Source organism: Caenorhabditis briggsae, assembly GCF_000004555.2.
Source record: "Caenorhabditis briggsae complete genome, chrI, whole genome shotgun sequence".
In the NCBI taxonomy this organism is placed as follows: Eukaryota; Metazoa; Nematoda; class Chromadorea; order Rhabditida; family Rhabditidae; genus Caenorhabditis; species Caenorhabditis briggsae.
In genome coordinates, this window is record NC_013489.2 from 4,061,816 (window position 1) to 4,077,214 (window position 15,399).

The 15,399-nt window shown below is 38.5% G+C and overlaps 4 protein-coding genes across 4 annotated transcripts; 3 read left to right on the forward strand and 1 right to left on the reverse strand.

Annotated features, from left to right (window-relative positions):
* Positions 1-294: 294 nt before the first annotated feature.
* Cbr-nhr-64 lies at positions 295-4,004 on the reverse strand (the record flags this gene model as incomplete). Its single annotated transcript, XM_002639527.1, has 7 exons — positions 295-543; positions 1,074-1,129; positions 1,179-1,285; positions 1,698-1,979; positions 2,025-2,208; positions 2,559-2,633; positions 3,863-4,004. 7 exons carry the CDS (start codon positions 4,002-4,004, stop codon positions 295-297), a joined length of 1,095 nt encoding a protein of 364 aa, XP_002639573.1.
* Positions 4,005-6,986: 2,982 nt separating this feature from the next.
* Cbr-riok-1 lies at positions 6,987-8,794 on the forward strand (the record flags this gene model as incomplete). The annotated part of the gene is made up of 6 exons (XM_045243519.1): positions 6,987-7,092; positions 7,150-7,248; positions 7,295-7,366; positions 7,418-7,959; positions 8,005-8,199; positions 8,261-8,794. 6 exons carry the CDS (start codon positions 6,987-6,989, stop codon positions 8,792-8,794), a joined length of 1,548 nt encoding a protein of 515 aa, XP_045092613.1.
* A 1,144-nt stretch (positions 8,795-9,938) lies between these two features.
* Positions 9,939-13,350, forward strand: CBG04202 (the record flags this gene model as incomplete). The annotated part of the gene is made up of 8 exons (XM_045243525.1): positions 9,939-9,953; positions 9,999-10,105; positions 10,281-10,557; positions 10,778-11,090; positions 11,136-11,914; positions 11,959-12,355; positions 13,151-13,257; positions 13,318-13,350. The coding sequence occupies 8 exons, from the start codon at positions 9,939-9,941 to the stop codon at positions 13,348-13,350; spliced, it is 2,028 nt and encodes a 675-aa protein (XP_045092612.1).
* Positions 13,351-14,217: 867 nt separating this feature from the next.
* Cbr-arx-7 lies at positions 14,218-14,990 on the forward strand (the record flags this gene model as incomplete). The annotated part of the gene is made up of 3 exons (XM_002639524.1): positions 14,218-14,302; positions 14,433-14,554; positions 14,739-14,990. The coding sequence occupies 3 exons, from the start codon at positions 14,218-14,220 to the stop codon at positions 14,988-14,990; spliced, it is 459 nt and encodes a 152-aa protein (XP_002639570.1).
* Between the last annotated feature and the right edge of the window lie 409 nt (positions 14,991-15,399).

Sequence of the window (15,399 nt, forward strand, 5' to 3'; positions counted from 1 at the left end):
ACACTCGGAGAATGGAGAAGAGGAAGCATACATATTTCAATGGGGAATGTTTCAAAGTGCACGATGCTTTGGAGGATTCATCTTCTTTTGTTTCACTGACAGCCGTTTTTTTTTCTGTCTGTGAAAAAAAGAGAGATAGAAGGAACGAAAATAGAATGAGATGGAGCAGAAGAGAGATAGAACTGAATGATAGATGTCCGTATTTTTTTTTGAGAGAAAAAAGAAAGAGAACATTGAGAGAGTTGATTGGAGAGCAGAGGAATTCGTAGAACAAAACAAAAGGGAACATGTTTATTATTGTTGACCAGTCAAGGGTGATTCTCCTTTATCACTTCCAACACTTTTCTCGTTTGGCAACATTAGTTCTAACATTAAGTCATCAATAGAGGCAAGACCAAAGAGCTTTGCCAGTTGAACATCTTCCACAAGATCTCTTGATATTGCTAGCATAGGAGGTAGTAGGAGAAGAAGATTCGCGAATCGAAGTGGCATATCTTTGTGTGGGGAACTGAATCGTACGTGACGTTCGAAGGCTTCCAGGATCTGGAAAAATAGGGATTCTCTAGGAATTCAAAGGTTCGAGCAAATTTGGGAATCTGAATTCTAGTACAATAACAATTCAGAAAACAGAGGGTGTATTTTCAGATTGGAGTTAGCATAACAGTTTAGGTTCTACAAGAACAATTTCACATGCGAAACAGTAGCCAAGCTTTGTCAAGTCTGAGCTCGATCATCTCAATTCCTATGCAAGCTATCAGAAATGTGTCAAAGGACAAAAACATTCTGATATTATGATGAACAGTTTATCAATTGCCAATTTTTTCATATCTTTGTACAGAAACCAAAAAATTGACTCATAATTAAAAGTTACACGCCCTTCTATTACAGGTTTTACATTATGCCGTTTTTAGAAGAACTATTTTCAAGAAAGTTTCGTCTTGGGTGTAAGTTATGTACAAAATACTTCCAATTTAAAAAAAATTAGCAAATTCACCTTTCACCTATAATTTACTTTTTGTTTTTTTTTCTATTTCTCAAGTTTTCACCAGTTCTCTTGAATAGCAAAAACTTACCTTCTGTCGCATGTCTTCCACATCACCATGGGATTCACTCGAAATTCCTTTTGCCACTGAAATTTACTGTAGGAAGACGAAGTAAAAAACACATCAAAAACTCACATGGATCAAAAAAGGTTATTGCTTTTAAAGCAATGTACTCAATTTCACTCATATGTAACTGTCTCATTGGTGTTGTCACTTGATCGATGATTCGTTCTGCGACACGGCTGGAATAATTCACTTTTTTGTTTTATAATTTGGGAATAGAAAGATCAGGTTGAAGCTTGATTTATCAACACTATGAAAAACGAAATTTAGAAAGAAGCAATTTTAACAATATGAAAACTAGAAACATGGATGACACCTGCTTCCTTTTTAGACACGGTTGGTTTTCAAGCTGATTAATACGCATACCGTAATAACTTTGAGCTCATATATCACACTTCCTGTGAAAGATATCAGAAACTGATCAACTGACAAAATGTTTACCATAATGTCAGAAATATTTTGTCAGTTTACCACTTTTTGATATCATTCACAAGAACTGAGATATATGCATTCAAACTTAACTGTTTGAGATGCAATCTATTAGGATCTACGGTATATTCAAGAAGTTTTTGTGAGATAAAGAAAACGTACTTCATATCTGGGATCTTCGGACTATCCTTGTGTAAGCATGTTTCATTTGTTAACCACACAGCATCTGATAAATGAATGCTTCGAAAAGCTGCACACATTACCAGATGTTGTGCTGAGAAGTGTCTGAGAAGAGCCGCCTGAGTAATGCAATCCACTCTAATAAACCCTTCCAGCATTTTTGCCCATTCGACCATCAGTCTCAATTGTTGATTCATACTATCTGTTACATCTACAGTTGTCGCCTGTTTCCGTGCTTCTGATGTTTTTGTGATCACTGTTGTTCTGAAAATTGTTTTGAATTGTTTTGAGTATATCGTTTCTAGTTACCGTAATCCTCGGGTTGCCTGTTCAGCTCTCTGGAGTGTCTCCAATAAAGGATCTTCAGTAAGTTTTCCATTTAAAAATACATTCAGAGGTCTTATCCTATCTCGTTCTGTCTGTACAGCATCTCTTTTCATTCCTTTTCGAATACATACATCAAATCGACATTTTCTGCATGAGTTCCGTTTCGCTGAAAAGAAAATCATAAATGGGAAATTGTATCTTTCCATTTGGAAAGTCCCTTTTTTCAACTCGTAGTTATGTCTACAAGATAGCATTTTGGTGAGATGATTGAATACAAACTTCTCTGAACCTCTCGTTATTCCGCGATATTTCGATGCGGGTCAAGAGGATTATGAAAAAAAAAAGATGTGCGGTGCGTACCGAAAATACAAATACACAGAATAATATATCGAGGGGAAGAAGCGCGGAAGAAGAAACGGAATAATAAGAAGAAGAATTATCAGACGGCAGTGCAAATATTAGAAAATTGTTTGTGTTTTGAGCAGACAGTTCTCCTGAAAAGGAAACATAAATCACCTTTGTCCACTTGGCACTTTTCCCCGAAACGACACACGTAAGAATGGTGTTTCCGAATCGTTCGTCGGAAGAAACCTGAAAATTGAATCGGTGTTTTTTTCATAAAATTGAATCGGTGTTTTTTTCATAAAAAGTAAAATATTGTTTGGTTCTCATCCTTTTCCGGTTTACCAGATCCAAAGTAAACTTTTAAATTTTGATTAGATCTGTTTATTTTTTTGAAATCACCTATTTTTAAATAATTTAGTTTTCTCTACTTTTAAGATCTCCAGAAGTAGTTGATAACAGTTTTCCAAGCTAATGTTCAATCCTTCTTATAATACATAAAGGCCCCTTCTTCTTTACTTCTTTCATTTTCATTCCTTTTTCTAGATGAAAAATCTGCCAGGCCCGGTTTGATCTGTCTTAAACTGTTGGATCTGGCAGGTTTGAATCACAATTAGAAAACTGTGTAAAGCTGAGCAGCGAAATCGCGCCGTAGGCGCACCAGATAAGCGTTTAAAGAGCTGCGGGACATTTCGAGAAAGGTTCCAGACTGTGAAAATAATTTTAGGGGTTTCTCTGATAGAACACATTCTGGAATTCAAAAAATTCCAAAATTTAATTGATTTTTTTGTCAATTTTGAATTTCAGAACATTTTAACCAGGAAAAGCATATTTGAAAACTTTAAAGTTATTTTTGTAGTCTGAAGCTTTTTCTTTCATCTGTATTATCACGGTGGTGAAATGTCCGGTGGCGAAACGCCCCGGAGACCCAACAGGCTGGATGTAATAATCTCTAAAAGTTAGGAAGAATTGGAAAGCACGGTTATTTGTTTGTATCAAAGAATATACAAACTTTTTATTGTGTTCTATGCTTGGCATTGTAGGATGCCCTATTTTCCTTGAAATCTAGACGACTATTTATTTTTCAGAATCTCACAGGACCAAGTATACGGAATATAGATAACACTATTAATTGAAAATGTCTTTAGATTGCTCTTGATAACTGTTTTGAAGTACTCGTTTTGCCAACAGGATGCTCTATCTTTTTTGGGCGAAATATGATCCCTGGATTCAATAGTGTTTTTGGGTGAAAAGGAAAAAGAAAGAAAACGAAACCCCCACTCGAAAAGAATGCTGGTTTCACAAGCCCCTTCTTCTTCTCTTTTTCCCTTTCACTTCATTTACTATGTGCCATAACGCATTAGTGCATTGTTTAGAAGGATTCTTTATGGTAGAAAGCAGATGTGTCACGCCACATCTCTCCATTTTTTTGTCTTGTTTTCACCCAGTTCCAGTTTATATTTTCTGCTTAAAATTACCTTTGCATCCATCACAACTCAGTGCTCCATAATGTTTTCCAGTCGCTTTGTCACCACAAATAGCACAAAAAACGTTCTCGAATGAGTTTGGACTTTGACTAGTTGACGATGTTGCAGGTTCTTCTTTATCCACCGGTGTCATATTGTCTTCGTCTGAAAATTTATCTTATCATAAAGACTAGAAAGAGTTATCTTCGAAATTAGTGTACTTTCTTGGTCATTACAAATCAATGAGTGGGTAGTTAAAAAAATGTATCCGTTAGAAACAATATCAAAGAAGAGAAAAAGAAAACTGATAGTGGCTGGCTAACTTGAATTTTCAAGTTCCAGTAGTTTTTCTACGATAGTTTTCCAATGGTAAAGAAACAAATATGGAAAGGCAACGAAGGAAACGAAAAAAAATGCACCTGCTGTCAGAGTCAATAACGGATTTTGAAATGAAACTTAGCTTATATGCTTTGAAACCTTTTTCTATCTATTTTCGTCTCTGGGATTTTTTTTTCAAATTGCAAGAATGGAGTAACTGAAGCTGAAAAATAGAGGAACTAAAAAATAAGTTAGGATAGGTTTGAGATATTATGAATTTTACTCGACAATGTGAGCAAATGATATCGTAGACTGTAATAGGAACTTTAGAGGAACAAAGAAAAGAAGAAGAAGAATAGTCATTGAAAAACGTGCCACGAGGTGGTCGAATGACGGCTGACTGATCGATAGATAAGGTCTTGTTATGGTTTTATCGGAAATATTCTTGGGCACAATACAAACATTCTAACTTACACATCTGAATTGCAATTTTGAGGTTACTGTAGTGCTAAATATCCAAAAAGAGAACACAGTGTTGTGGCCTAGAATTCAAGAGCGTGTAGTCCGAGTGGAAAACTTTTTGTGGCGCCGCGATGATTTTTTCGGTTCAAATACCTTTTTTCTCTCGGTTTTTTCTCACAGTTAAACAGGGAATTTTCAGTTTCCGTTGTTTTTTTTTGCAGTTTCTTGCCGATGTTAAAATTAGAAAATTAGTAGTATTATAAAAAACGTCGTAGAAGAATTGCATTGTTTCTCTCTTATGATGTGTCGTCTTAACGATATATTCACCCGTCCTCCTGCGTCTCGAAGAGTAGTTCATCACCGCATTGATTTTTTGTCTCCTTCCTATCCAGTTAGCTGATCAATACCACGTTTTATTGCAAACGCAAGATCTTCATGCGGTTTCTATGAAAGCGAAGGGAAACTTGAGAAGCGCATGAAAAATTTTCTTGGTCAGGAACAGGAAGTGTTCAAAAGCTTTTAGCAGCCGTATTTTAATGGATATAATTTATATGACCGAAAATAATCTACGGAATAGACCGTATCTAAATCGACAGATGTTCCTCCGGATGTCTCATTGACCTTTAATTATTACCGGGGCGCTGTGGCCCTCAGAAGGCTTCACTCACCTGCTTCCGTCATCGCTGCCGTCCTTGTGTTAGTCGTCTTCAGTTCACAGCTGCTGTCTCTCCGTCTCTTATTTAGCGCTCGAGTGACGTCTCACCTGTTGCCTGCAAACCTCCCCGACAGCCTGCACTCTTCGTTGTCTTTCTCTCTCTCAACCGCTTTGTAGTTTTTTTGTCGACTAAATTCCCTGTTACTCCCAAACGAACATTTGCTGCCAAGTTTTTAACCAATCGTTCTTCTACAGAAAAATTCACAACTGCAAGGCCAAATTTGAGCACTATTAAAACTCTCAATTTAGCAGGTCGAAAGAACAATTGTCACATCGCACCCAAAAAGTCCTTCTGATTTTTGAACTAAATAAGGCCGAACAGTATATGTGCCGTTCCGAATTGTTTTTGTAGGAGACCGCGCAACCTCCATTTGCTTCTTCTTTAAACGTTTAGTTAGTTTTTTCTACAGATTTACAAATCCTCTTTTTCGTTAGATAAAATGACATTTCTCTGACAGAATCTCTTTGACGAGTGTTGTAAGCTGAGATGGAAAATAATGCCCGAAAACCTTGCCAGAACGAGAAAGTCGATGCCGATTGAATCGAATCCTTTTATAGCTTCGTTTCTTTTTGAATCACCTTCTTCGTAGTAAACGAAAAATATATGCATGAAAATGTGGTCCAAGATATGGCTGAGGTCTTCAAAGAATTGCTAATAAACCTAGCATCTGACTATGTTCACTTCTCTACTTGTTTTTCCGAGGTCCATTGTTTGGGTCAGCAAAAGAGAAAATATAAAGAACCTTCGCCCATGAAAATTTAATCCACTTTGACGAGTGGATGGATTGAGGCCATGGACACTACTGGTTTACCCCGGTTTATTGACTAGGTGAATTTTCAAGTACAAGAGTTGGGAAATGTGTAGTTCAAAGTCAAATCACACCACTCATCCAATTGATCTACTTCGCTGCATTGTAAATAAGACACATATGACCGATGCGAACTAATCGAATATACTTGATTGGCCAGTTATCTCTTTCTGCACATTCGTTTTTCAACTTTCGTTCGCTTTACTCTTCTCTCAAAGTTTTCGTAAACTGATACTAGTTATGCGATCACTGCGGCAATTCATTCCATCTTGACTTCTTGAGTTGTCTCTCACATCAAAATAAATTCCGTCCTTTCCATTTGCCTTTTTATGACTCACATGTTCCCTGCATGAATATTCTGTGTTATTCAATGTCTTTACCGCTTGTTCATTTTTTAAACTTTTGTTCCCTCCTTGTTTCACAAGTAAATAGTAACTGTGGTCTTACTCCAGTAACAATTGTCAAATATTTGACAGCTTGTCCTCATTTTCTTCCTGGAAAACAAGCCAATTAGCCTGTTCTGTCTACTCTAAACATCTACGCAACCTACTTTTACGATATGTTATGACAACGCCAGACTCGGCAATAACACGGAAAACGATATTCTAAATTTTTGTGGCAAAAGTGCGTTTTACGTTTTGAGACAGAGTTTTTATGGGTCTCCGTATTCTTTTTATCTCTGCAGTCTCTCCCTAGCGCGTACTGGTTTCGTAATCTGTCTCGATTCTCTCTCGCATGCCCAGTGTTTCCTCGAATGATTGAGTTCACTTTCATCATCTCTAGCATTCGTTTCCCGAAACGCAAGTATTATTATCTTTCTTCAGGGCAAAACATGGACAAGGTGGAGCAATTGAACCTGAATCTACAGAATATTCTTGATGACGTCGACATAGATTCAGCTGAGAGCTCATTAGATGATGAAGAAGTGACGAAACAAGGTAGGGTAGGAACATCATTATTTGAAAGAAAAGCTTTAAAAATCATCTATTTTTCAGAAGAATCTATTGAAAACAGAAATACAGAAGAGCCAGATTATAGTGAATCCGATTACGAAGACGACGAAGACATTGTTGATTTCGCGGAGGCTACAGGGGGTGAGCCTCGTTTTGGAGTTGTGCAAAAGCGAATGTTGTTCTTCAGATTTCACAAAAAAGCTCAACGCAGCTCGTTCAAATGCCATTGGCCCGAATGCAGCTCGTAATAGACTCACAGGTGAGCTTATACTGAATATATTTCTGAATTTGTACACAATATTGTTTCTAGTTGATGTGGAAAGACATGCGGATACAAGTGAAGATAGGAAACGCAAGCGAGTGAAGGATCGAGCAGATCGTGCAACTGTAGAACAAGTTCTGGATCCGAGAACTCGTTTGGTTCTTTTCCGTTTACTTCAACGGGGAACTCTGCTCAACATTGATGGTTGTATTTCAACTGGAAAAGAAGCTAATGTATATCATGCAACCGGAACAGAAAACGATTTGGCAGTGAAGATTTACAAAACCAGCATTCTTACATTTAAAGATCGGGAGAGATATGTTACGGGAGAGTTCAGGTATCGATATGATGCCTCTGTTTCTGCAAAACGCTCAGTTTTCAGATATCGACATGGATATTGTAAATCGAACCCTAGAAAAATGGTTGCGGTATGGGCAGAAAAGGAGATGAGGAACTTAGCAAGAATGCATGAAGTTGGGCTTCCAGTTCCGAAACCACACATGCTGAAGGGTCATGTCCTCGTAATGGACTTCCTGGGAAAAGACGGATGGCCTGCGCCTCTTCTCAAGAACGCAAATTTGAGTACAGAGGTTAGTGATGTTTCGTATATTAAATCCAGTTTTCGATTCTTATAGGAAGCAGAGCCGATGTATGTTGGATTAGTTCGAGATATGAGACGCCTATATAGAGAATGCAAATTGGTTCATGCTGATTTGAGTGAGTTCAACATGCTGGTACATGATGGAAAACTGTGGATCATCGACGTTTCTCAATCTGTGGAACAGGATCATCCTCATGCGCTCGAGTTCTTGAGAATGGATTGCAATAATGTGAACAAATTCTTCAGGCAAGTTTTCGGTTTAGACTAGGCTTTGAATTTTGAACTCTAAGCTTTTCAGAGAACTTGGCGTCAAAGTTCTATCCGTTCGTCGTTTATTCGAAGTTATTGTGGATCCATTGATGAACGTCAAGGAAATGGAAACAATTATTGACGAAGAACGCGTTGTTGTCAATTCTGAAGACGATGCTCTTTTCATGAACGCTTTCATTCCTCATAAACTAGAACACGTTCTACATTTCGAAAGAGATGGAAAACTCGCAAAAGATGGAGTTGAGGCGAATAACCCATTTCAAAATATCGTCTCAAAGATTGATCTGAAAGGCGAAGGATTCGGCGACGAAGAATGCTGCAGTGACGACGACGAAGAGAACGGAAAGAAGTCCAGAAAGAAACGAGCCGAACCAACGGCTGAAGAGATAGAAGAAAAGGAACGCAAAATTGCGATGCACACTCGAAATCGCGATGAAACGGCCGAAGAGCGAAAATTGAGAAAAGCTGCTGTGAAGGAAGAAAAGCGGGATCAACGCAAGGAAAAAATTCCAAAACATGTGAAGAAGCGTGCGCATCGACAGCATATGAAGTGAATGTGGGTGAACTTTCGAAACTTTTTTATTTAATTGGTGGGAATCGCGGACTTCTCAGTGCCATGCGTATCCCCTCTCTATCATTTACCGCCAACTGCGTTCCTACAGTTAACTGTAGTTACTTTTTTCCGGAGACTCATTAGTTCAATCGAATGATGTTTGTATTAGTTCCCTTTTTTTCATCGTATAGATGGCCGGTTGGGACACGAAGACGTATCCGATCTATCTGGCATTTATCGCGTTTTTTGATCAACGTATGATTGATATTCGGTTCGTTTCCTCTCTTCTGTTCCTTTTCAACATATTAAACAGTGCGCACTTTTGCCACGTTCTCAACATTCAGAATAATTCTACAAATATGAAAAGGGAATAGAAGTCATACCAACAAGGGTGCGGTCTGAGCTATTTTCCCCTGGGAACGCCCATTTTTCATACTATACCCCCACTTCTTCCCCTTTTAACATATCCTGCCAGATATTCTTCTTTTTTTTGTAAGTCTCGATATTCTTGAAGACGCGGTTGGATGACTAAGTAGAATCTTCTTTATATTCATAGGTGATCATTTTCAGGTACTGCTCGGCTTCAGCTTATCAACTTTTTCGTTCATTTTCTATTCATTTTTTTCTTACTCTTCGGTTCCTTCTTGTTCCACTCTTCTCTCACCAGACCCCGCTATTTGCACTAATCCCGTTGACTATCAGGCAATGATTATTCGTTCACTATCAGATGACGAGCGACAATCGACCTGGGTCAGTATCAAATTATCTTGAAAAAACATTCGAGTGCTATTCTCATTTCTTCTCAATTGTCAATTTCCTGATAGTTTTAGAAAGAAGAGGTGGTTAATTTGATTCGACTGTACCAGTTTGTTTCGTTCTCCCCTCCAATCACTCTGATTTGTATTTGATTGTTGTCTCTGGCGTTCCTGTTGTTTCGTTGTGTTTTTTGTTACTTTCGATTGTTGTTCTTATAATTATAAATCGTTCTCCATAAATCATATTTTGTTGAAAATTATCTCGTCACTTCTTCCGGTTGTATTCCCGGCTCTGTTACCCTTTCTTTTCTACTCTTTTTCTTTTTTTTCTCAAATTCTTTTTTAAACAGGCTTAGCTCCCGAATTGTGTTAGACTAGTAACGACTCGAAATGGATTCAGAAGAGGTAAATCTAGGTTTTGGTAATAATGAAGTCAAGTGTTATTTCCAGGTTCGTAAAAGAAAGGAGTATGCCGAAAGAAAGGTGAAAGAGAGACATGCTGCTCTGAGGAAAGAAGCTGAAGAGAGGAGAAAGCATACAATTGAACATCGAGAAAGGTGCGTAAAGATTTATTTAGCTTAAATTTTAGTTTAAAATCCGGAAAAAAAGTTGAAATATTTTTACCGCATCTGGACACTGGCCATCTGCTTTTAGTCCTATGTAGTGCCTTCCATCCGCACCTGTCGTTGTCTAAAACGTTTCATTCACATTTCAACTCCTTGCCAGTTACAGAGTGCAGTCTGTTTTGAAGCGTGAGCAAGTGCTGCTTCAAAAACGAATGCAGCAACTCAATGAGGATGAAGAACGGAAGAAAGCGACGTTGGCCAAACAACATGAAGCAACGTCTCGCATTGCGGCTATTACGAAATCACCAAAATCCTTCGCATTTGGTTCGTCAACTCCTCGCACTCTGGCTTATTTGGACAATCTGCCGAAGAGTGAGCAACAGTACGATAAGAAGCTTCGTCCATTAGAAGATTCGAGCCACTTGACGAGTCCTACATCTACGGTTAGTCCTTTTCAGAGAAAAAATTAAATGATCTGATTTTGATTTGCGCTATAAATTCAGGAATCTTGTTTGAATCTGCATCATATTGAGGTATATTTAAGATTTGAACGAGTGTAAATCGCATAACTTCTGTGTCCAAACAAATTGCATAACTGTTCAACCTTTCCCCCAATGATAATCCATTTCAAACCCCATAAATTGCAAACTCATTTCTCTTCAGAGTTCCACAACGAAAATGGGTCGAATCACTTCAACGCCTCAACGTCCTCCACCAGCTGCGCATCGTCCGGCTCCTACAATGACATCAATGACATCTTCGATGTATGTAACGTCATCAGCTCCTCCAACTCGCCATGGAAAAACATCAATAAAATCAACCATAACCAGTACGACATCTAAGAGACTCTCGACAGGACCATCTTCAATGATGACTCAATCAGTATACACTCCAAGCCGTCCTGCTACATCATCAAGGCTCTCTCTAGGGCCAAATCCGATTCGCGGATTCACGCCAAATTCATCAAAACCGAGTCGTTAGTCGGTTGTTCATTTTTTTTTGTCAAAACAGCGTTTTTCAGATTCAGCTCGTCCAACACCTACTTCTTCCAACAACAGACGTTCTTTGGACACTAGGAAACCACCAATGTCACGAAAGTCAGTGTTAGGACATTCAGAAACTAAGAAACAAGTAAAAATGATTGTTGATGAACCTGTTATCGAAGAGCCGAAAAATGTGGTCAATGAAGAAGCTGTTATACCTGAAGCTTCTCCATTTGAAGATATTGTCGAACAAAAACCGGTGATTGAAACTGTCGAGAACTCACCACCTTCTGCGAATCTTGATGAAAATAAAGATGCAGATGAAATCAATGAGAGACGAGTTGAAACACCAGAAGTCGAAGACATTCCGCGAGAGACTGAGGATCGTGTTGAAATCCCAGAAGCTACTCAATCTGAAACTTTTGAATCTGAAGCAATGCCAAAAGTCGACGAAGAGGTCCAACAAATCAACGAAGCGGTCAATGGGGTTCGTATTTCGGAATCTGATGATGCGGATGCAGCTTCGTCGCCCGATGTTGCGATGAAACAAGAGAATGTGACCGAAGCACCAATCGATGTTTTAATTCCTGTTTCTGATCATATTGATGAGGAAACGAAGAACGTTCCTACTCCAACTATTGCATCTCTACCACTTGAAGATGCGCCAAAAACAGAATTGATCCATGAAGAGACTTCAGAATCTCACGTCGGATCATCCACCAATACTTCTCTTGCTGACGAGCTGATCAATATTGAGCTGGATCAAAATGTTTCAGAAGAAATTGTTCTTCCTCCAAAGCCAGAAGTAGAAGAATTGGTGAGAGAATAACAGTTCTTAATTTTTAACTTGTCGTCTTTCAGAAATATTCCTTTTCGGATGAACCAAGAGTTGCAGTTAGACCTGTGGAAGCTGTCAACGACCTTGTTGATGTGTTTGGAAACGATTTCATCAATCAAAACCAACCGCAACGAATTGTTCAGTTTGATGAAGACACTGACAGTGGAAAAGCGTCTCCAACTTCATCCGAAACTTCGTCAACCACCGATGAAGTGACCCCGAGAAGTGTGTTGGAAGAAGCCAAGACGGCTCCTCGTGTTCTTCCACTAGTCCGATCAGCTGAAGATATGGCTAGAAAAGAGAAAGAAGCCCGAGAAGCAGAAGAGCGTAAGAACAGGCTTGCTGCTATCCTTGCAAAGTCCAGAGGAATGGCTTCGCCTATGACGAATACGTTACCACCTACAGCAGCTGATATCAAAGGTTGGTTTGAATATGAACTTTGCTCGTAGAGTGTGACGAGGTTGAGAACGTTTTTCAAAGTTATTTTCTTTTTTTGGGAATGCGAAAAATGTTTAACCCTTTGTCGAATTCGGAATTTCTTTTCGGATTAGTTAGCATCAGTTGAGTATGTTTGAGAGAGTTCGCAATCATCTAAATCCGCCGAGTTTCAATACATCCTCGGCTCTTTTGCGATTCAGAAAATCTTTATTTATAAGCCACTTTTATCGTACGGCCCCGTAGATTCTTCACCCGTCACTTCACCGCCTACGCCGCCATCCTCACAAATGGCAGAGCAGCCGAGTTCTTCAGCAATTGCATCAACAGATGAGGCTGAGAAGGCAACAAATGGTGAGCTCGTCGTCTCTTTACCCTGGCATGTGCGTGTAGTTAACCTGTCTGTTTGTCATGCTCCTCCATTTTTATTTGCTTGAATATCAACGTTCCAAAGAACTGTGGCTGGTACAACTACAATCATGTGGCAATCGAGAGGAATTTCAGGAAATGATCTCAATATTAGTAACAAGTTGCTTAATGTAGATACAGTAACCAGACTCAATCATCTGAAATATTATTCATAACTAAGTAATCACTATTACGATATCTCTGAATGCTTCTTCTCACTTCAACGTCTGTTTCATCTTCTCCAGGCGAATTTCGTGATTTTGTTAATTGATCTATTCAGTTCTGTCTAAACTTGTTTAGCACATCCAGTCTGTGGTTTCGGATTAATGAATAGAAATATAGTACACTATTTTTTTCAATGTTTTTTTTCAGAATCTGGAAAAGCAAATGATGTCCTAGCTCGTGTGGCTGCGATGACGAATTCGTCCACATTACAAAAGATTCTGCAGCGAAAGCAGGGAAGCAACCCGTCACTTCAGGTGATTTTATTAATTTAAACACGATTAATAGTATTTTATTCAACAACGTATATTTTCCAGACATCTGAATCAACGGGAGGTGAAATCTACTAAAGCATCAAATGTTTATCTTCAATCAAGCCTTCATTCACTACTCACGGGTTTCTGTTCTATACGGTAATTTCAGAGAATTCCTAAAAAATCACTTAAAATTTGAATATTTCCAGATCTTGCCATCCAAAAGTGCATTTCGACTGTCAACATCCAGCAGTCCTCTTCATGTCAACTCGCTTTATTCCACACTTCAACCTCACCCCTCTGTTAACTTTACTGTACCACAATTCTATTTTCGTGCGCCTTATATATTGAATATGGTCGTATATTTATCGCATGCATGTGAACTAGATAATTGTTGCTTTATTCCTTTTTTCAGTTGTTAAGTGATGTTTTGTATCTTTTCTTTAGTCTGAGAAATTCGATCAGTCCCCCACAAAGTTCTTTATTGCAAAAAGAACCATCCTGTTCGAAGATCGGTTCTCTTCTTGAACCACCTTGAAGGGTCGCTCTAGTCTATTCTCAGTCTTCTATCAAAGAAGGAAGGCAGCTTTGTATTATTGTACGCGTTCAAAACTTGCGTGTGTGTAAATAAATGACTTTGACACAAACATTCTTATTTGAAACAGTTTTAACTGTTGTGTAATGGTTAATAAACGGATTTCATGGGGTTAATCAGAAAACCAAAAATTTGGAGTTGAAAAAGGAAATTCAGTGAAATACTGAGTCTCAATAACCCCATTAAATCGAAGCATATTCAACCTTCAACATATTTGACTACGATACTCCGATCTCCCGCTCTCGCGTGTTGTTTAGCGGCGTTTGTGTACTTCTCGTATACAATCTGAGTCATTCAGCAACATCGATAATAGTCTCTACTATCGGAGTATTTGTGAATTCCACAATCGAATCCATTCAGAAGCCAGGATGGCGAAAAATATGCAAAACACCTCTTACAGAAAACTTGATGTTGATGCGTTCGATCCGGAACAGTATGACGAAAACGACGAAAGTAAGTCATTTTCATATTTTCGGAATTATAAACCTGTGCTCACAAATTCTTTTTCATCTCGAAAAGAGTTGAGAACATATTTTTCGCTTTATTTAAACAAGTATTAGAATCAATTTTGGTTCATTTGCAGCGGTCGATACCCCCGGGCTTGGCCCTGACGAGCGAGCTGTTCAAGGCTTCTTAAGTTCCAACCGTCTAGAAGATGCTCTTCACGCAGCTCTTCTCTCCCCACCGCTCAAAACTAAAGACCAGGTAATTAATTTTTAATTGTATCACATTCGTAGAGCACTAATGTGGGTTTTCTGTAACCAAAAATTAATTTAAAAGCTGTTCGTTGCGAGATAAATTAGAGATCGTTTCATTATTTACCTCTTTCTTCTCAGTATGATTCTAACTACAAAAGTTCTCTTTATGAATGCAATTCCGCATTTTTCAGAATGTGAAAGATCGTGCTACTCAACTTGTTGCCAAGGTGCTTCAATCGTTTAAAAACGCTGAAATCGAACAAGCGGTCCAGAAACTTTCAATCGACGAGGGAGATATTCTCATGAAATACGTTTACAAGGCCATGGAACTAGGATCTGATGCGGCGGCCTGCCAGTCACTTCTTGGTTGGCATGCCCAACTTGTATCAAAATTCGGACACGGAGCTATCATGCGCGTTTTTTCAGGTCGCCAACGTCTATAATTTATTGAACATTTTCGTATTCTGTGATAATCATTCCCCTCTGCTCTCGTTTCATGTGAATTATTAAGGATTAAGTGAAGCTTTATGATATTCTTTAATATTTTTGAGCACCAAGTATGGTAGTGAAATCTTAAAGCATTGGAACCGTCATACATTAGTCGATATTATTCTTGTGCAAAAAAATTGGAGTTGTGGCCGAATTTCCACACAAATTAGGCCACCGTATTTCAAGGAGAATTTTCGAAAACACAGCCGGCAAACGAGTGCTACCGTAACCCAACAATAAATATTTTCGCAAAATTTTTGACTTATTTTTTCCTTTTTATCAATTTTTTCGTGGTTTTGGCCGTTTTTTCACCATTAGGTGAAACCATTTGGTTTAGGTGAAACTATTAGGTGAAACCTATTT